This window comes from Silene latifolia, chromosome 10, assembly GCF_048544455.1.
Source record: "Silene latifolia isolate original U9 population chromosome 10, ASM4854445v1, whole genome shotgun sequence".
NCBI lineage: Eukaryota > Viridiplantae > Streptophyta > Magnoliopsida > Caryophyllales > Caryophyllaceae > Silene > Silene latifolia.
In genome coordinates, this window is record NC_133535.1 from 152,342,954 (window position 1) to 152,364,614 (window position 21,661).

General features: G+C 34.9%; 2 protein-coding genes, 1 long non-coding RNA gene and 1 other non-coding gene across 5 annotated transcripts; 3 read left to right on the forward strand and 1 right to left on the reverse strand.

The window, feature by feature from the left end:
• The first annotated feature begins 5,272 nt into the window (after window positions 1-5,272).
• LOC141606406 (uncharacterized) lies at window positions 5,273-7,714 on the forward strand. Its single transcript, XR_012526708.1, has 2 exons — window positions 5,273-5,518; window positions 6,889-7,714. It is a non-coding gene; the product is annotated as an uncharacterized LOC141606406 (long non-coding RNA).
• LOC141606404 (luminal-binding protein-like) lies at window positions 5,557-21,277 on the reverse strand. 2 transcript variants are annotated; one of them, XR_012526707.1, is made up of 8 exons: window positions 20,901-21,277; window positions 19,955-20,437; window positions 19,616-19,858; window positions 18,925-19,404; window positions 18,672-18,826; window positions 18,040-18,122; window positions 17,287-17,933; window positions 5,557-5,587 (listed from the first exon to the last, which is right to left on the reverse strand). XR_012526707.1 is itself a non-coding variant. In XM_074425521.1 (7 exons), exons 1-7 carry the CDS (start codon window positions 20,956-20,958, stop codon window positions 17,432-17,434), a joined length of 2,004 nt encoding a protein of 667 aa, XP_074281622.1. In that variant the 5' UTR covers window positions 20,959-21,277; the 3' UTR covers window positions 17,270-17,431. The 2 variants fall into 2 exon arrangements, 1 of the variants encoding a protein (XP_074281622.1); XM_074425521.1 differs by lacking the exon at window positions 5,557-5,587 and having other exon boundaries at window positions 17,270-17,933.
• LOC141606405 (thylakoid lumenal 17.4 kDa protein, chloroplastic) lies at window positions 8,392-11,320 on the forward strand. Its single transcript, XM_074425522.1, has 4 exons — window positions 8,392-8,635; window positions 9,693-9,814; window positions 9,904-10,150; window positions 10,888-11,320. The coding sequence occupies exons 1-4, from the start codon at window positions 8,515-8,517 to the stop codon at window positions 11,109-11,111; spliced, it is 714 nt and encodes a 237-aa protein (XP_074281623.1). The 5' UTR covers window positions 8,392-8,514; the 3' UTR covers window positions 11,112-11,320.
• TRNAG-CCC (transfer RNA glycine (anticodon CCC)) lies at window positions 14,721-14,791 on the forward strand. The gene has a single exon. It is a non-coding gene; the product is annotated as a tRNA-Gly (tRNA).
• Window positions 21,278-21,661: the final 384 nt, after the last annotated feature.

Here is a 21,661-nt window from a genome sequence, read left to right on the forward strand (position 1 = left end):
TCAAAATAAACATAATAGTTATATATGATAAATATCACACTAGATAGCCATATTCATAAAAGTAAATTACCATATTTATTACATTAAAAGTCAATATTATAGTGTCATATGATGAATCCCCCGAAATGACAAATTTAACAATTAATAATGAAAGATAAAATATAAAATTCAATTAATTAATACATACACTTACCTAATAAATTAGCAGATAATCAATCAAAACACGTATAAGATTACAAAACTAATAGTTTGGATGGAAAATTAAATTTTATGTATAATTCTTTTGGCAAGTATGGAAGATCTAGGTTTGAAATTTTGAATGAGCGGAAAAAGAGTTTATGTTAAACTTTAAACTGATAACTGCTTAATAAGGTGGATTTTTATCTTTATCTTTTTATTTGTTTTATTTTTTAAATTATGGGAGTATGAACTATTCTACATCTGAGGTTAGGTATAAGAATTGGTTATTCTCATGCTTACTCAAAGTAACATGATACTTTTATGGTACATCTTCCCACTTCTCTGGTTCTAGTTCTGTCATTTCTGGCAAAAACAACAATATAAAAGACTATTAGCTATTATAGTCCAACTACAAAGATCAGGTAATTTAATTATATATAAACAGTAGGAAAAAGTAACCATCATATTTCAATAAAAAATAATGAATCATTAGATACTACTGTTTGCATACTACATTGCCCAATCATGGTAATAATAAAATTTTATTTGTGTTTCACACTTATAGTACGGACTACTGTAATCAAAATCAAACAATCAAACCAATTTCACAAAAAAATGTCAAAACCCAGAGCACCAAAATTTCCCAAATCAACAATATCAAAGCTATTAAACCAAACCCTAGTTAACAAATAAACAAATAAATGAATGAAATAAGAGAAGGGAATGAGATTTACATTAGAGTGTGTCGATGGCGGTGAGGTGATTACTGGAGACAACGACAACTGGAGAAAACATAAAATAAATAGATGAAGGAAAAGGGAAAAAAAAGGAGATAACTAAGAGAAAAAAAGATGATGTTTTTGCTAATAAGTCTTCATCATGGCTTCTTTATTGTTTAATCTATCTTAAGGTTAACACGATTATATTCAATGAAGATTATAAAATAAAATTATTAACATTGTGATTAAAAAATTCAATAAAATACTCATTTTATAACATAATAATCAAATAAAATACCACGCATTCATTGTATATTTTTGGGAGATCAATACTAGTCATTCATTAAGTCACGTGTATTATTTATACCCGAAACACCATTTAATTAAATCAGTTTTTCTAAGACACATGTTAAGAAAACCAAAATGGAAAGATTTAAATAATATTTTTATGGGAAATTGGAATATACAATTACTTTTCCTATTTTTTAAAACAAAAATATTTAATTCTTTCCATTCTGTTTTTCTTAACATGTGCCTAATGGGCATACGTTAGAAAAATCGTTGATCATAATAAAGGTTTTTTTTTTTGCCATATATATTATTTGATCATCGTTGTGTCCAATAGGCTTGTTTCTCTTAACTTGAATATAACATCCATTAAACTTGTTAACTTTAGTACTCATTTTATAAGTTTTATTTGAACGATACTTGTTGTAGTAGTTAGCGACTCGAAGCATGCGTAGTTTATCTTTTTTTTTTTTTTTATTATTATTTCCAATAATTTATCAGTCAAAATGTTCATCCCAAGCATGCAAGTTAGTGGATCTTGATTAGTCTCGATGCCCCTATACTTTCCGTTCTTGAAATTTCAGGAACTACTTCTTTATCATGAAGATTTGGAGAGACAAAATAAGCACTTGACATGAAAGGATGAACATTTAATCCTAGACAGGAAGTATGGTGGATATTGATAATTTTGCATTTTGCATCTCATGATTAGGATAATAATTTATATCGTTAGAACAATAGCTCATAATAACAATAAGAATTTATTATTTAGGAGAAAACTGAGAAGGAAAGTTTGAAATTGTGTAAAAAAATATGAGGATAAAAATGTTATTTATAGCTTATTTCAGCAAAATATGTCGCTTTTTTTACTACTCCGATATTCAGTAAATTGTCAGATCAAATTGAAATATAACCATCGGATTAATTTTACTAAAATTGAGTCTTATAAGAAAAAAAAAATTAACATAAAAACTATAATATTTTCAACAAAATGGTGTGATAAATGAAGAGGGCCCACATCTCATGCAGCTTATGTAGATGACTCGTCTAAGACCATTTGAATTCGTCTTCTTTCTGAAAAAGTTAATGGTAAAATAACAAGAGTGATAGTGCTTTTCTCTGCATTGGTCATCCATTTGGAAAAACGAAGAGAAGATGAAATCTTCACTGATGGATAATTTGATGGAAGATCGTTAATATTTACCTAAAAAGACTTGACACAAGTTGTGCATGAAGAAAAAAAAAATCAAATCCAATGGTTATGTTGAATTAAATTTGTTTCCACTTGAAATGCAAGATAATTAGCAAACACCTATAATTAGCAAACAACTACTTTTTTTTACAGATCACTTTTTTTCCAATGTCCATTTCTATAAATAGTGTTTAAATTTTCTTACAATTTCTCATTCTATTCTTCTTACTAATCTTTAGTATTTTTTTTAATTTACATATTACTTATTATTCTCTCATATGAATCCTTTTTATAGATCCCAATAATTCAAGGCCACCTTATGTTTCCCTATATCTAAAATTATGATTATTAATTATGATAATTAATTAACTATGATTATTAATTAACTTACACAATTACAAGTTTATGTGAGTTTTTTGTTAAATAAAAAAGGGTAATGATAAATACAACCCAATAAAACCAAAAGAGGAAATAAATTCTTGATATATGCATTAATTATATTGGTTAATGTGTAATTTAGTTATTAATTCTTAAATTAATACCCAAATTAGAAGGTATTTAATGCTTAAATACAACCCATTGAGTTGTATTTAGTATTACCCATAAAAAAAGGTGTGGGGTAGGATGAAGTAAGAAAGGGAAGAACTTGATGGTTAATTGATGTGGGGAAAAATGAATAAAATTTGGTCATGAATGGAAAGTTGAGGTGTATAAGCGATTAGGAGAGAGAGATGAAAAAGAGTAAAATGATGGGAAAAAAAATATGATGATGGATGCGGATGGTCTAAGCTTCACCTTCTTTCATTAGTGATGAGGTGTAGCACACTTGTTCATTAGACAAATGATTTTGATTTGTCAACTTTCTCTAGAAACCAATGGCTTCACCAAGCCAACATTTCAAGCCAAATTAACCTTTTATTTTCTCTTCAACGCTAAACTATTTGCTTTGAAACTCAAGCTACACTCATTTTTCTAGCGTTGAAGTTGCTCTAAGAGGATTAAGTGTCGGACTACATCATCCTTCCGAGAGAAAATACAACAAAGTTAAGCTGATAGCTGGTTGATTTTCTGATTAAAAGAAAGTTAGACTACTACATTATTATATTTGAGCTTTCATGTACTAGAAATGACGTATATACACACACATTTGAATCTCTTACATTAAAATTCAAAACCCACATAACTTATGGTTCATAGTCTAATATGTACTTGTATAAACATTTCATAGTTTATGAGTTTTCCATAAAAAAGAAATTGTTTAAAACCTACATTAAACGTTTGCATAAATTTATGTTATAATATAAGTTTTTGGATGTCAAATTTACCGCAAATACAAAAAAATTGGGAGCAAACACTTAAAAGTAGGTATGAGCATAACACAAGTCAAATAGACGATGGAAACCAGCTAGGTGTAGTTAATACCATACATCTTCAGTGCCTTGATTAATTGTTGCTTTGGAATTAAAATTGAATTGGGGCTTTACTTTCTCTTTTATTCATTATACGTCGTTCTAGGAAAAATACAACTATTAAGAAAATGAATTAAGTGTGATAATGACATTAATTAAGCATTTAAATAGAGCTTTGAAATTCGAAAAATGCTTGAAATTTTAAAACTCATAATGAATTCTTTTGTTGTAAGGGATGTAATTTATAACCCATATTTAATTTACAATTATATTGAGAGAGAGAGAGAGAGAGAGAGCCCATATGAAATGTAAAACAATATATACAAAGAAAAAAATTTAATCACCTAAAACGACATATAAAGAATGATGGAGGGATTAATATATACTTATTCGTGTTGAAGTAATTCATTAACAACCATTGTTACTGAGAAATTTAGATTAATTGGACGGTTTAGATGTTGAAAGTGTTCACCGAAATAATAAAGATGGCCCAACAAAGTGAGTGGTCTTATGATATAAGACCGTCTCATATAACAATTTGTCTATATATTTTGCTGTCAAAAATATGTTTAGAGTCTTTGGACAGTTAGACAATACAGGTTGGGCTTTAAAGTGAGTGGTCTTATGATATAGGACCGTTTCATATAACAATTTGTCTTACACATTATAGAATGACATGATTTAAAGTGGCCCATTTTCTGATAATGCATTCGAGCGGAAAAAAAAATAAGGGGGCGTTTGTTTCGCACATGAGTATAAGTTTGGAATCAGGAATCATACCTTGCTGGTATGAGGTTGGAACTCTATTTCTCATACCTTGTGTTTGTTTCAATTCTAAGCGGTATGAGTTTGAAACTCGGTTAAAATTGAAATATGTAAAATAAAATATTTTAAATAATAATTTTTGATATTATAAAATCATGAAAATAATTTTTATCTAAAATAAGTATATAAAAAATTGATTTACAATATGCCATAATTTTTGTTTTCACATGTTTTACTCATTCTAATTTGATACCCATGGCCATGGCCCATGAGTATCAATCTCATACACACCCTTTCCTTGGGTATGAGAAACCTATATCTCATGGGTTTGAGCTTGAGTTATATAAAACCTCTACAAATCTCAAACAATCACTTGGTATTAGTTTGACTCATTTCAAACCCATACCTCATACTTTTTTTATTTGAACCAAACACTAACCTGGCAAAACGTGTCAACGGGCCAGGTTCTGGTTGGGTCAATTCGGGTCGGATCAGTTCGGATTTGGGTTAAGGCTTAAGGCTTAATGACCCATTTATGTAAGTAGGTCGACACGAATCCGACACGATATTTAACTGGGTCGGGGTTGACCACTTTAAATACGAACCCGACACAAATGACCTATTTACTAAATTAATCCTAATTTTTCTTGATCAACCATCACGTAAATATATTTACACTTTTCAAATATAGACCTGACCCGAAAATCTGACACGAAATTAACGGGTTTGGGTTGAAACTTGATCACCTATTTATATAAATAGATCGACACAAACACGATACAAAATTTAATTGGGCTGGATTTAGATTAAAGAATTTGTTACCCGTTTATATGTGACCCAAACCCAATCTCTTTGCCTAAACACCCCCAATCCGCCATTGAAGCTCTAAAGCTACAATTTACTGCGCGGAAAACCCGACGGTTTTCCCATCCGCCATTGAAGCACCCAATTTTTCCAATTTATATGTACGTCTTTGTTCTTTATTTCGTTTTTCGCTCTATTATTTTTTTTTTTTTTGCTGAATCGTTATTTTTCTTTATTATTTATACTAAATTAAATTAGTACCTTTGGAGGTCAATTTCTGAATTTCATCAAGAAATTGAAATCAGCGTAATTAGTTTATTAACGCTAAAAATTAGGGATCAGATTGTGAAATGTCCCAAATTTATTATCCCCAATTCAATTTCTCCCAATATGAGCACAGATACGTTGTGAAAATTCTATCTTGTTTCATCGGTCAAATAAATATTTTATATTACTAGAAAATATTGCGCAAAAGTGGTGATTAACCCCCTTAACTCTAGCCAATTGTGAAATTAAGCCCCATGAGTCGATATACTGTTGGGTGCAAATGTGCAATGCTGTGAAATATACTACTGTCACTCATTTTTCGGATTTGCGACCTTTTTAAATATGCGAGGAGAATTTTGAAAAATGTTGATTATTCACACTTCACAGAATGAAAGAGCAACACTGGCGTTTGCGTTTCTACTGTAAAATGTGTAGCATGATTGGGTAGTTTGTTGCTGATCAGACACCAGTATTTGCTCATTGTACTCGCACACATGGCACAAATCATATGTTTCACCGTGTATCAGTTGTTCAGATTTCGGAAATATTGCTGATTGAATGTAGTTTTTGGACTGCTGAATTTACGCAATGGCAACCACATATAATTCCTCTGAATTATGGGGGAGCTGTATTTTGTCGGGAGTGGTTGTTCTAGAAGTGTATGATAGCCGCTGTGTTACTTGTGGGAGTCCGACTGTTTGATTAAGCTCCTCTGAGAAAAGTCGTAAACTTTCTGTGTTGGGATTCTTGTTGTTGGGATTCTTGGGAGTGTTTCGCTGTCCTAATTCCTACACATGTCGATATGTGCATGAAGGGAAATGGAGAGTCAAGAGTAGTAACTTGACTGCTTCATTCTTGTTTGGCAGTATAGCAGATTAAATGTAATATCTCGAATGCTGATTTTTCCCATTGTACTCTGGGAGATGCTTAATTTCACTGTCATTGTTGTGGTGTTATAATCCCCTATCATTGCGTCTAAATATATGTCCTGTTTTGTTGTCTCTTTGTGTTGGGCTAGACAGCTCTTAGAAAAGTTGTCATTTTTTTTCTTAAAGTTAAATTCTCGGAATCCTAGTTTCATGCCAGTGTTGTGAGTGCGTCAATTTCTTACATGTGTGCATCAGGGATAACGAAGAGTTGGAATAACAAATTGTTTCATAATTTCTTCTTAAAGATCCGATTGATTCTATTTATGTTTTGATTCCTAAAGATGCAATAGTTATGAGCTATCTTCCTAAACTTACATTCACCATCTACTCTGCAGTTTTGTATTGTGGAACCTGCTTCCGAGTCCTGAGTATGACTCTGCACCCTCAGTCCACATTTGAAACATACTATGAGATTCTTAATGTTAAGGAGGAAGCGAATACTGAAGATATTCGCCAAAGTTACAGATCAGCCCTCCTTCAAACTCACCCTGATAAACTACATAGATCAACAAACTTGGCAAATTCTGGCAATGACTTGGAAGATAGATTTGTGAAGGTGCAAAAGGCTTGGGAAACCCTAGGTGATTCAAGGTTACGTGCACTTTATGATCATAAGATTCGAAGTTTGCGATGTGATATGTTAGTTGCGGACGATGTTGCCTTAGAGGACATGTTAGTTGAAGATACCGAGGAAGGTTTGGAGATCTATCATCAATGTCGATGTGGGGACTACTTCGTGATTAGTTGGTCTGAGTTGGAAGAAATGGGGTATGAGTTGTGTAAGCATGAGAACAGGATTTGTGTGCGGAACCCTAAAGCTGTACCGGGTTGTGTGATTCTTTCTTGTGGTTCATGCTCTCTTAAAATACGGTTGTTGGTTAACTTGGATAACAGAGCTGCAGATGATGGTAAGAATGTATAGGCATGTCTTCATAAGCTTATAATGTCATGAGGCATGAACTTCCCATTGCTTTTGGTGAGATATCTGGATCCATCTTACAATCAATCAACCGTTGCACTTGATTATGGGCCCAGCCGAGGGTTGATTTCACTCAGTTTGGTACTCAAGATTTTGGTAAATGCTTTTTCGTATCTCTGTAATACCGATCCTAAATTTCATCCTCTGTTATTGTTATTTATATACTACCAGTAGTTAGACCATTGCCTTGTTGGAATAACATATTTGGAGGGAAGGGAAGGAAACCGATGGATGGGGATGGAGAGAGACGAGAAGACGCTGGGAGGGAAAACGGCCAAATCAGTGGAGTATTGTGTTACTAGGATTACAGTTTGTATTTGAGCCTGTCAGCTGGCTTGTTGTAGGTCCAGAGCCAAAACAAATGTTCAAAACCACTGTGATCAAGGCATCCACTATCGTGTTCCCTCGGGAAATAACTTTCCCAGAATGTTTTTTCACTTGACTGTGCTACTCCAGTGACCCCTTTTTGAAGGTTTACCTCTAGTTCTCGAGGGTGATATGCGGATAAAGTCATATAGATGCGAACCAGTCAAAATTGAATTTGATTAGAATTACCCGAAGTCCAAATTGACCAACCTGACTTGAGATAGGTAATTTTACTAACTTGTTTTTAGTCAACTTTTAACCGATTAAGTAACTAACTATTTTGACCACTTACCCGAGAATAAGCCGACTCAAGGTGACCCGCATCAAAATGACGCGTGCGGTGTGCACCTCTAAATAAACTTAAAACCTAAAATGTCCTCCTGAGTTTATAACATTCTAAATGACCCGGTTTGACCTGACCTTATTTCGATCCTGAGTTGATTAAAATGATTCCTTTATCAAGGTATAAACCATAAAATGTTCTTCTGACAATAAAGCTGAAGATAAAGTGCCAAGTAGGGAAATATAGAAAGTGTGATAAAATATAGATAAAAGTGCCACGTAAGAAGATAAGAGGATCAAATAAGGAGTTGAGGGGAAAGAGAAGAAGAAAGAAATGGCAAGCATAGGCATATCAATACACCCAACAAATGGGATCTCCTTTCCAAATAATAAAGGACGCACTATCTTTCTATCTCATCACAAACCTCAACTCTCCTTCCATATCACCTGCTCTGGTATTTCTTCTCTTGTCACATTTATATTTCCTACTGCATAATTTGCTCATTTTATGCTATGGAATATGATGTTCGTTACTTAACTCTTTATGGGATAGTTTGTACAAAGTCTCGTGTAAGGCGGCCTTACCTAAAGGCCTTGTACAAGAATTCGTGTAAAACGGGCTTTGGTAACTGTTTTTCTAGACTGTGAATCCGTTTTACAGTGTGATATTGTAAAACTGCCCCATGGAAGATTAATTGTTTGATTAGTATATACGAGTAATATTTAGTTAAAATGGTTTTAACTCAGCATTATGGTAAAACCATGTGTTGATTGACTCAAATACCCGTAGAAAAACACTTCTAAATAGTAACTCCGATGGTTAAGACAATGTTAATTTGTGAGATGAATATTAGTATTTTTGATTTATGGTTTTGCATTGTTTAGGTGTAAAACTGTTTTATAGGAAGACTTTATCTTAGTAGTGGTGGAGCTAGGTGAGCTAGCATGGATTTCGTCCTCCTTAAGCAATGAAGAATACGATTTTTCCCGTTTTAGATTTTGGATTTTTCGTAGTTACTACTCCATTGTATTTACTAATTCATCTCCTACAATTTCCGCTCTATGTTTCACCCTTCTTAACGTCAAATCCTTGAGGGTATGTTTGGATTGAGGGATTTGGAGGGAAAAGAAAGTGAGGGAGACTAAGAGATTTGAAATCCCTTATTTGGATAGCAGATATGGGTGGATGGAAATGGAGAGGGAGAGATTTGGAGGGATCCATTTCCCCTCCTCCAATGCATATCAAAATCTCTCCACAATAGGCAAGATTTGAAAGGAAAATGTATCCAAACACCCACACTCCATTTCCCCTCCCTTACCCTTCCCTCCCTTTCTCTTCCGTCTTCCCCCTCCCCTCCCTTTCCCTCCATTTTTGCTATCCAAATACACCCTGACAGTATATTGGGTTACTGGACGGAATCCCCTAGTGGGTAGAGAATTGAGAATGGAGATTAATTTTTATTTTTGGAAAGATTAAATGATCATATGATAAACAAGTCATTTGTGATGCAGCTGGTGGAAATGGAGTAGACAGCGAGAAGTCATCACAGTTTAAAGAAGCTAGGAGTGTGGCATTAGGACTCCTGGCCACATGGGCCATCACTGCTGCCTCGCCCGTCATTGCTGCTGGTCAGGTTCGTCGACTCCCAATCCATATTAGGAGTATTCATTAATGTCCTTAATAGCTCGTCTTTGTTCTTAATTGTATTTCTTCAACTTGCAGAGATTGCCTCCGTTGTCAAGAGACCCAGACCGATGTGAGCGTGCATTTGTTGGTAACACTATAGGTCAAGCAAACGGTGTCTACGACAAGCCCTTAGACCTCCGTATGTGTGACTACTCAAATGACAAGTCTAATCTCAAGGGGAAGACTCTTTCAGCAGCTCTCATGGTGGATGCTAAGTTTGATGGTGCAGACATGACCGAAGTGGTCATGTCCAAGGCTTATGCTGCTGGAGCCAGTTTCCAGGGTAAGTTACCTGCAGTCCTTTCCCCTTGTCGTATATATTATCTTCAGTTAAAGCTACGGAGTACAAATGGTAGAACTTATTTGCTTGAGACTACACTACCATTGGAGCAAAAAGGGTACATAGAAGCAGTATCCGGTGAGAGTTTTGGATGATACTTAATGTCAGTCTGTCTTATATAAGGACTTGTGAAGCAAAAATAAGAGCATTTCGTGCAGTTTTCGATTGATTCTCCACAGAGATATGAAGAATCTAACACTCCTCGCGTACTCATTTTTGCTTGCCACATCTAATAGTTTAAGTTTCCCTTCTGGACATGTTTTGTATGGTGGAAAGTGGATGTTGGACTCCCCACCCATCATGAATGCGCTCACATAAAAGTCGATTCAAATGCAAACGGTGAATATCTGATGAGATTGAGGGAGTAGAAGGTATCCGAATCTTTGGTGCTTGGCAGCTTTAGCTTTCCATGATTCAGTAACCTTAATTTAGTAGAATTTGTAGATCATCTGACCTTGAATAGTCGACGTTTATACTATATATCACCAGGATCCATGATTCCATGCAATATTAGAAGATGAATAAAACAAGCAATTTGATTTATAATTTTTGCAGCGTAATTTTATATTCAGATTTGTGAATCTGAAACATGTTTGGTTCTTAGACTTTCGTTTTTGAGAAACGGATTTGTTTCGAGTTGGGGTCCTTTCACTGATCCAAAGTGTCAAATCTTATTGCAGGAACAGACTTCACGAATGCAGTGTTAGATCGAGTCAACTTCGAGAAGGCGAATCTAAAAGGAGCCATTTTCAAAAATACGGTTCTATCGGGCTCCACTTTCAATGATGCCGAGCTACAAGATGTCGTGTTTGAGGACACCATTATCGGTTACATTGACCTTCAGAAGCTTTGTACTAACAAAACCATCAATGAAGACTCAAGAGTTGAACTAGGATGCCGATGATTTCAAGCATGCCGCCTGCTCGCCTTGCATATTCTCTTTCAACCAATTTTGTAACACAATACTGTATTTTCAGAGGCTATGATATTTGTATATTTGCTCTGTAGTCATTGACAAGATCAAACTCGGTCAAACCCATGGAAGAGGCCTGTATGTGTTACTTCAGTTGTAAATGTTGCAGTGTTGTTGATACGACTATGTTTGTGGCCTAAGATCAAATGTTCAGGTGTTGTATTTAGGGGTGAGCAAATTTAGGTCCGGACTTGAAAAATGGACAGGACCGGATCATTTGGTCTGGACCAAACCCGGACCAAATTATTTGCTCCGGAAAGAGTCGTCTAATTATTTTAAATGCATTTTATTTAGCGGAATTAAAATGTAATTATCGTATACGAAATGCTGAAAAAACTAATTTTAGGTCCACTTCGTTCCAAGACCGGACCGGATCAAATATTTCGGGTTTGATCCGGTCCAGACCGAAAGTTTTAGGTCTAGTCTTCGACCCATTAAATTTTTATTTTCGGTCTTCGTTCCGGTTCGGTCCGGTCTTGAACTGTTTCTCAGCCCTGTATCATGTCACGTCATGTCGGAAGTGACGTTATGTCAACACCAGACGCCCAAGTATTCAAAGTATTCAAAGTGTCGGAAAAATATCCACGACGATTATCTTATTTATTAAAAGAACAACCACAGAGCTGATGTGTCAGCCTGTGGTTAAAAGTACATTATTTTTTTTTTTTTTAAGTAGGTGCCCCACCATGTCTCCCATGTTCTCTGCCATCTTTTTATAGAGATTAGAATCACTCTTTTATACTTCTATATCCACATAGAACGAAGTATACTTCTATATCCACATAGAACGAAGTTAACAATTAATTTCATATTACATGAGCTTCAATAATACTCCGCAACTTTAACATATGACTTAGACAAATGAAAAAAAATCCAGTCTACCTATAGGCTATGGTATTAAACTAAAACGAGAAAAAAAACAACATAAGAAAATAAATGTTATTCAGTAATTTGATAAAAAAACAGTTATTTTGCTTAAAAAAACAGAAAAAAAGGTTATTTGCTTATATCAGCCAATTACTTATTTTTAAATAAAAATATCAGGAAAATCTTAAAAAAAAAAAAATTAAAATACTAGAAAAAAAATTAAGAGTGAAAAAAACATTGAAATCGAAATACTTTAATTATGGTCGAAATACTTCACTAAAATACAATACTCCGTATTAGCTAATTATTTATTGTTGAAATGGAATAAATACTTAGAAAAAAATTGCAATAAAAAAGTGTAAAAAATCTCTGATTTTCTAGATCTGGATAGTTAATTATATACTAACACGCAACAAAAATTAATTATGAAAAATAATTAAAATAATGAAAAATTAATACTCATTAATACAAAAAATCCGAAAAATAAAACAAAGAAAATGAAGTGAAAAACATACTTAAAAATCAAAATTGATTAAAAATAATAATATTTGGTTGGAAAAAAAACAGTGGCATCAATACTAATGGAAACATTAGATCTACAAAGTTGAAAAGTAATGACATAAATAATTTAAAAAAGATTGGAAATATACATGATTATTCGACCGAATTTTCAAACTGATTGCATTAGAGACAAGCATTATAGAATGAAATGGGGGAGAGGTAAGATTTAGAGCGGTAATCGGAGGAATATGGGGCGGAGGAGTTGTGATTTGTGAAGGGATGTGACTTGTGAGGGAGGTGGGACTCATGGGAGTAGGCAAGGCTAATATTATTTACACAAATTCTTGTTTGTGATTTAAGACATATCCGTCACTTCTTGAAATGATTTTGGATACCATTTTACCTCAAAAAGCACTCCACTTTTTCTCTCTCTGCAACACTATTCATGTGGTCCCCTTTCTCCACTAACCCATTTTGTTACTATTTTAACTCACAAAATATCCGCCACAAATGGTAACCCGTCACAAGGGAGACCAATTGTATTATTTAGGGCTAAATTCATATGATAAGCTAAAAGGTGTTATTGATAAGGTCTTAGGGGACGGGTTTAGGGTTTATATCAAATTATCAACTAGGCTGTTAATAAGCTTGGGCCCATCGTTTAGTTAGAAAAAGTTTGGGGTTAGTAAGTTTAGCGATTGTTTTGGTTCATTTGAGATATACGAAATTGTTACACACCATTAGACCTGTTAAACGGGTCGGACGGGACGGGTTCTGGATCGGGTCATACGGGTTGAGTTGAATATGGATATGGTCAGATACAGGCTACGGGTCGGGTTAGAGTCAGAATACGGGTCAAGAAATAATTTATAACATTTTTTTAAATGATTTTTTAAAATTTAAAATATTTTTTAAAAATGAGGACCGAGGACCGGACCTAAAAAATTCGGTCCAGGTTTGGTCCAGACCAAATGTCCGGTCCGATCCATTTTTCCGGCCCGGACCTAAACTTGCTCACCCCTAATATTAATTGATTAGTGGGTCATTTATTTGGTTCTATTGTATTTTTAATTCATTTGGGTCCGAACATGTAGCTAATAACAATCGGTCTGAATCAATATCTAATTCAACTCCGGAAGATTCGACAGTAATCGTGTTCCATTGTCCGATATCAACAATGGTAATTTTCTTATTTACCTTAATTGTATATTACTTTTTGTATTTACTGGTACAATTTAAATAATATGATAATATGTTGTGGAAACTGGAAGGATAGGGTTTATTCTTGATGAACAATTTATGTATGGGGTATGAAGAGAGTTATAGGATGTTACGGGCCTAATAATTTGGGTTCGTAATTCTTTAATCTTTCAGATATACTGATTACGCATATGAGTTACGAAGTAGTTTGTTTAATGCATATTATAAGTATAAAGACCGACCCATAATAATATACGAGTAACATTTAATTTTATATATGGTAGGTCTTGACGGGTATATCCGTCTTAATGAATAGAACGGGTTAAATAACACTCATTTTTTATAGGAGACAATTTTTTACAAATTTCAATGCATATTATTTTGTCTTATGTGTGATACTTGACCCGTATTAAGTTTAAGACGGATATATCGGTCTTAAATGAGCGAATATCATGGGCCACAGGTTAGAAGTCCAAGTCACATGATACAGGTAACAGGTCACGGGTCTACGCAACAGGTTCATTAGAGTTTTGAGTTAGGTCCCAATATATAAACCTTTTACAAAAAAAAAAAAAAAATCAACTTTATATAATAAAATATTATTCTATTTACGGTTTTCTTATAAATATATGAGTGGTATCCAACTTTAATTATACGAGTTTTTGTACATTTGATACAGGTTTTAAAAAATAGCATATCAGACACGTATCAGCAAAGAAGTCATATCAAAACGATTTTTAATAATAACAAAATTTGAAATAGCAAACCCGTGCAATTTGCACGGGTTTAAAACTAGTGTTATTTCCATTCACAAGCCTGCTAATTGAGTAAAAGCTTACTTCAAATGTCGAGAAGATAATTTGGGCATTTGGTTCCTACTTCCTAAGTCCTAACTGAGACAGAATACTGATGTATGGAGTGATAAATCATTAATAGATAAATAAATTTGAATGGAGTAATCTATATAACAAAGCGCATCTAGTGTAGTGGTATCATAGTACCCTCCCACGGTACTGACCGGGGTTCGATTCCCCGGATGCGCAATTTTTTATGCTCTTTCTTCTTATTCTTATTTTCTAAGAATAGTTATGTCATACCCCCTTCGTATTTTTGGTAAATCTTGATTTATTTATGTAGTTTCCAAAAACTAACCTACTTATATTATTTATTTATTTATTTATTTATATATAGGTTATTATTGATTTATTTAACCTTCCTTACTAAATAAATCCCAAACCAAATTCTTTCCGTCAACTTAAAACAAGCAGTTAGCAATGACTCTATTTTTCGCGCGTATGATGGATAAGAGACAGAAGAAGAACAGGAGGAATGGCAGAACCTCTTTGATTCCCCACCCGCTTTCGCCTCATAATGATTCGATCATTTGTGTCCGGGTTAATTATTTACGTATTGATTCCAAACCAACTTTTCTGAGATTCTTTCTAAAAGAATCAACTCTAACAACCCTCGAGCAAACAATCGCCGATGATGATCGTGATGACCGTGTCGGCTATGTACGCCATCAACACAACTCTCCTACCGATTGCTTTTCCGAATCCTCCTTAGATCAGCTACTCAATGGCCCGTTTTCGTCCAACTCGACCAAATATGATTCATGTTTATATTCTGCTCGTGGCCAATTTATCTATTGTCTTGTAAACGATAACAATTATGTTAACAACGATCCTGAAAAACAAGATGCTTGTTATAATCTTTCTCGCTGCGATTTCAGTTGTTTGATGCCTGAGTGGGAGATCTGCCCTTCTCTATACTGCCATAGGTAATTTTTTTTGGAATCGAAGATTTTAATTTTTTTTTTGGGATATTCTCTCATATACCCTCAATTTTTTTGTTTTCCAAGCCCCCTTGTTTTTTACAAAAAAAATTTTGACCGACAATAATTCTTTGTTACGAGTTCAGAAAACGGTAATTTTTATTTTCAAACCAATTATCTCGTTAATGCCTTGAATTTGAGAAAAAAAATCACCGCTTTTTGAACTCGTAGCCGGTACTTATAGACTTATAGTTGGTTAAAGGTTTTTAAACGAATAAACTTTGACCGATCATAATTGCCGACTACGAGTAGACCTCTTCAAGACGGTCAATTTGAAAAAAAAAAAGGTTTATCCGAAGTTTTTTTGCAAGTAAAGGGTGTAAAATGAAAAAGTTGAGGGGTACCGAGAGAATATTTTTTTTTGTTTTTTCAAACTGGAGATCTGGTAAAGATGATCGATTTGAAAAACAAAATTGTCGCTTTTGTAACTAGATTTTTTTTTTTCAATTGTTCAGAAGTCTAAAGTCATGATTGTAAATCTTGTAGGTTTAGCTGCGGGGCAACAATGCTAACAGTAGATGACAAGCTATTTGTGTTCGACCAATGTGTAGTTATCGAAAAACAGAAGGACGAGGACGAATTTTCACAAAGTAAACCATTAGGGTTTTTGTTCGACTATACAAGTAATTCTTGGAGTGAAGTACCATTCTTTCCACTTGATCAAGGATCTAACTCTTTCGACTTAATTGTCGCGCCTATGGGAAAAAGGTTATTAGTCGCAAGCAAATGTCTCCGGAAACAATTTTACTATGATATCGAAAACTCTAATTGGATACCTTTCGAGGTGCAGGGCTTTATCGACCATATTTGGGATATACGGGGAGAAACAGTTCAACAATTAGACGACAACACTATTGTTTGGATTGACAAGCGTGGTAAAATTTGCGGGTATGATTCGAAAAATTTAAGATTGCTTCGGGGGTGTTCTACTGTAGGTTTCGGCAATGAATGTGACTTTAAGAATATTAATTTCTGTTATTTGGTTCATTTGAGGAAAGAACTATTCTGTCTTGTTTGGAGTGACCGATGTGATACGCTGCTGCACCTCACCGTTTTATACTTTCGCTTTCACTCCGATAATTTTATTGATCCCTTATCGCGTGATTCGTCTCATTTTCTGATCTCTCATGTCAAGGCTTGTTTCCGCTATCATCTCAATTCACCTTTTCGTTTAGAAGATGCTTTTGTATTGTAAATTTTCCGTTTTGTATTCTGACAGAGTTATAAATGTTTGAAATTTGAGGTTACGCCAATTGCATTTTGAGACCGTATCGGTCGCAGTAAGTGGATTATCCATCTGATGTACTACATCAGATTAGTATATCAGATGTTATAGTTTTTGAGCATTAAGATAAAGTTTTTTATTTTTATTATAAAGTTTTTGAGTTAATTTAGTTATTAAACATTAATCTCAAAAAGTTACATTATAACTAAAAAAAAATTACATATAAACTCGGAAAAACTTGATTTATGACCTTATAAAACTAAAATGTAATTTATAAATTCTAAGAACTAAAAAAAAAATACACAAAAACTCAAAAAGTCAATAAATATGAGGTAGTACATCTGATGTATCCTTTTTCTCTATCGGTTGTCATTGTAATAAAACATATATGATAATGATTTCAGGAACTTATCGTTTATACGATCTTCGTCTCATAGCCTACGACCTTTTTTTGGTACTGAATTCAGGAAGAAAGCAGCAAAATATATTAGATTGAAATAATTCTTATACAGTGTCTCAAAAATTTCCGGTCATACTGTAAAAGGGATCATAAAAAAAAAAAAGAAAAGAGAATTGTTAATTAAGAGCCTAAAACTAACACAGTCTGGATTATTAAGTCATCATCTAGAGTTCATCGTGTCCGTCTTCAGAGTCATCTGCATCATCGCTACCAGAAGACGGTCCACCAGATCTCTGATAGACGGCAGTTATGATTGGGTTGCAGACAGCCTCGACTTCCTTGAGTTTCTCATCGTAATCTTCCTTCTCGGCACTCTGGTTGTCATCCAACCATTCAAGTGCCTCCTTGACTGCGGTCTCGATCTTCTCCTTCTCATCGGAGTCTAGTTTGTCAGCTAACTTGTCCTTGTCACTCACTTGGTTCTTCATGTTATAGATGTAAGTCTCGAGGTTGTTCCTAGAATCGATTCTCTCCTTGACCTTTTTGTCTTCATCGGCAAATTCCTCAGCTTCACGGACCATTCTATCGATCTCTTCTTGGCTAAGACGACCTTTGTCGTTGGTGATGGTGATCTTTTCTGATTTTCCTGAGGCTTTGTCTTCTGCCTTGACGTTAAGGATACCGTTTGCATCAACCTCAAAGGTGACTTCGATCTGAGGGGTTCCCCTGTTTGCAAAAAAAAAAAAAAAAAAAAAAATATTATTAGGCGACTACAAACAGATGTTCAGCGTTCAGCGCAACTGAGATCAAACATCCCGGAATATGAACTAACCTTGGAGCTGGTGCGATTCCTGAAAGCTCAAATGACCCGAGAAGTCTACAATCCTTGGTTAGACTCCTTTCGCCTTCAAAGACCTATCGCGTAATAACATTCCAAAAGTTAGTCTCGTGAGAGGCCGTATCTAATTACAGAAGTTTTGTACATTTAAAAATAAATTAGATTTTACTCTCTTTTGAAATCAACTTTTTTAAAATTACTCTCTTTTGATTTTTTTTTAAATTACTCCCTTCTTAAGTTGCATTTTTTTGCTAAAATTATGCCCTCAAATTGCATTTTTACTAAAATTACTCTTTTAAGTTGCATTTTTTTTTCTTAAAATTGCTTCAAAACTCACAATTTAAGTGACTTATTTCCTCTATTTTTGAATTCTCCGTGCATTTGTCTACATAGTTATGTTTTAAAGTATAGATTGACTAAGCCAGAAACGGAATAAGTTGAAAAACAGACGAAATAAGTCACTTAAATTGGTGTTTGGAGCAATTTTAGCAAAAAAAAAAAAAAACCGTAACTCAAGGGAATAATTTTAGCAAAAAAATTTAAAAGGGAGTAATTTTAAAAAAGTTGATTTTAAAAGGGATTAAAATCTAATTTACCCTTTAAAAAATGCCAAGGAACACAAATACCTGAATGCCGACACCGGTCTGCTGGTCCTGGTATGTAGAGAACACCTGAGACTTCTTTGTCGGAATCACAGTGTTCCTCGGAATCAACTTGGTCATGACTCCACCAACGGTTTCAATTCCCAGGGTAAGTGGAGCGACATCCAAAAGAAGAATTGCTGTAAGACAATCGAAACCCTGATTAGTGATGCTCGAAAAAAATCACATATTTGCTGCAAATGCTTAAAAACCTAAAAACAAGAAACGAGGAACTTACAATCGGTTTTTTCATCACCGTCTCCACTCAAAATGCTACCCTGAACAGCTGCGCCAAAAGCGACAGCCTCATCAGGATTAACTCCCTTGTTAGGCTTCTTCCCATTGAAGTACTCCTTCAAGAGTTGTTGTACCTTAGGAATCCGAGTACTCCCACCAACAAGAACAATCTGGTCAATCTGGTTCTTTTGCAAGCCAGCATCATCCATCGCCTTCTTGACCGGTCCCATGGTCTTCCTAAACAAGTCGTTGTTCAACTCCTCAAAACGAGCCCTGGTCAGTGGCTCAGAAAAGTCAACACCGTCAAAAAGAGACTCAATTTCCACTCGTACTTGGTGTTGACTACTTAATGCCCTCTTGGCTCGCTCACATTCTCTCCTCAATTTTCCGAGAGCCCTGTTGTCCTTGCTGATGTCCGTGTTGTGCTTCTTCTTAATCAATTTGATGAAGTATTCCATTAGCCTCTGGTCAAAATCCTCGCCTAAACATACAAACCAAAATCGTTAATTATGTACTCCCTCCGTCCTGGTCAGTTGTTGTTCTTTGTGGGCCAATTATTAAATGATAAGTGGACCAAATTGACGATCAAGTTCATTCTTAAAATAGAAAGGACAACAATTGACTGAGACACCCAAAAATGGAAAAGGACAATTCAACGCTGATACATAATATAAACGGTACTGATTAATTACCTCCCAAGTGAGTGTCACCATTGGTAGCGAGAACCTCAAAAACACCATTGTCGATAGTTAAGATACTAACATCGAAAGTACCACCACCAAGATCAAACACAAGGATGTTTTTCTCACCATCCTTTTTGTCCAAACCGTAAGCAATGGCTGCCGCAGTTGGCTCATTAATGATCCTAGCAACATTCAAACCCGCGATAACCCCTGCATCCTTAGTCGCTTGCCTCTGCGCATCATTAAAATACGCTGCACATTCATTACAGATTTACAGACCACTGTTAGCATCAATTTCGTACTGACATAATTCAAACCAGGAACAGTAAATCGTTACAGTAATTTTACCAGGAACAGTAACAACAGCATCAGTAATTTTCTTCCCAAGGAAAACTTCAGCAGTCTCCTTCATCCGAGTAAGGATCATAGCGCTGATCTCCTCGGGACTGAAAACCTTAGATTCACCATCCTGAATCTTGACTTGGATATACGGCTTTCCGTCCTTGTTTACAATCTTATAAGGTACAAGCTTCATGTCTTTCTGAACTTCCTTATCTTCGAATTTCCTTCCTATGAGACGCTTGACATCGAAGATGGTCCTTTCCGCGTTAGCAGCTGCCTGGTTTTTGGCAGCCTCACCAATTAACCTTTCGTTGTCAGTGAACCCGACCCATGATGGGGTAATACGATTACCCTGATCGTTCGCTATGATTTCAACTTTCCCGTCTTTGTACACACCTACACATGAGTAGGTCGTACCAAGATCGATTCCTATGACTGTTCCTAGTTTCGGAGCTTCATCTTTCGCTATTGTAAAATCGAACAGACTTCCTGAGAAACAGTATGCACATAACCTATGTTAATTTATGCAAAAATAAAACCAGCATCTACATTAGGGGGTGAAAATTTTCAACGGGGGATCTGAACCTGGGTCAACTATACCCCATCCAAGGGCGGAGCCAAGATTTCCAATTAGGGGGTCAAAAATTTCAGCGGGGGTGAAAGAGTAATTTCACAAGATAAATTGAAAAAAGTTCGAAAATTTAATAAAAAGTTTGGATTTTTTTCATTTTCAGAGGGGACGAGCGTCCATGCTAGCCCCTCTCGCTTCAGCGCTGCCTCCATCTTAACCACTAGGCTAAGATGTATTCGGTTGCAAATTTAAATAATGAAACATAGTAATATGGAACGATTGGTCATATAACTTAAAAAAAAAAATACTATACCATAATACTGTATAATCAATATCGCAATTTAAATTTAATCATATCTAGGAAAACAAAAGAAATCTCACCACATAAAATAAGTCCGAAAATAAGAGATGAAGCGCGCAACCACCATGTTCCGGCCATTATCGGAGTGACTCGTCTCGGTGACGGTTCTTTCTTCTATGTACTTAGTTTTACGTACGTTAATTTTATGTTTCTTGTGTTGTGATTTTTGTCAAGCGTTTGAATGCGGTGTTTATATATACACTTCGTATATGGGAGAGATTTTAGGAGAGAAGTTAGTCAAAGTGATGACGTGTCATAAGTTTTTATGACGTGGACCAATAAGATTACGAGGATGATGTTATGAGCCAATTAGAGTTGAGGGATTGTTTTGTTTGTGTAATATGTCGTGAGTTGAGAGGTTGTGGACCAATAGGATTAACAAAACTATTTTGTTATTGGGATTTGGATTCTTAAACAAACTAGCAAGGTATTACCCGTCCTTCCTTTTGTATACGCCTAACTAGAGGCACAAATAATATTTGAGGGACTTGCTAAATCCCGCGCATCAATTTACTCAATTACGCGCATTTTTTTATTGGGTTGCTCATTCATGTACGGGTTTTACTCAATCATGAACGTACATGACTATAATACCCCTTATATTTTAATGAATTCATTTTAATACCCTTATTTCACACATTCTCATCTTCATTTATTCTATTTTTACTCTAACTACCACCATCCAACCACCACCCGTCTGCCACCATCCACCACCCTCATCGCCGCCTCCCTTAAGCCACCGGTCATCCGTCGAACTCATAGTCTCATAGATCCGCCTCCC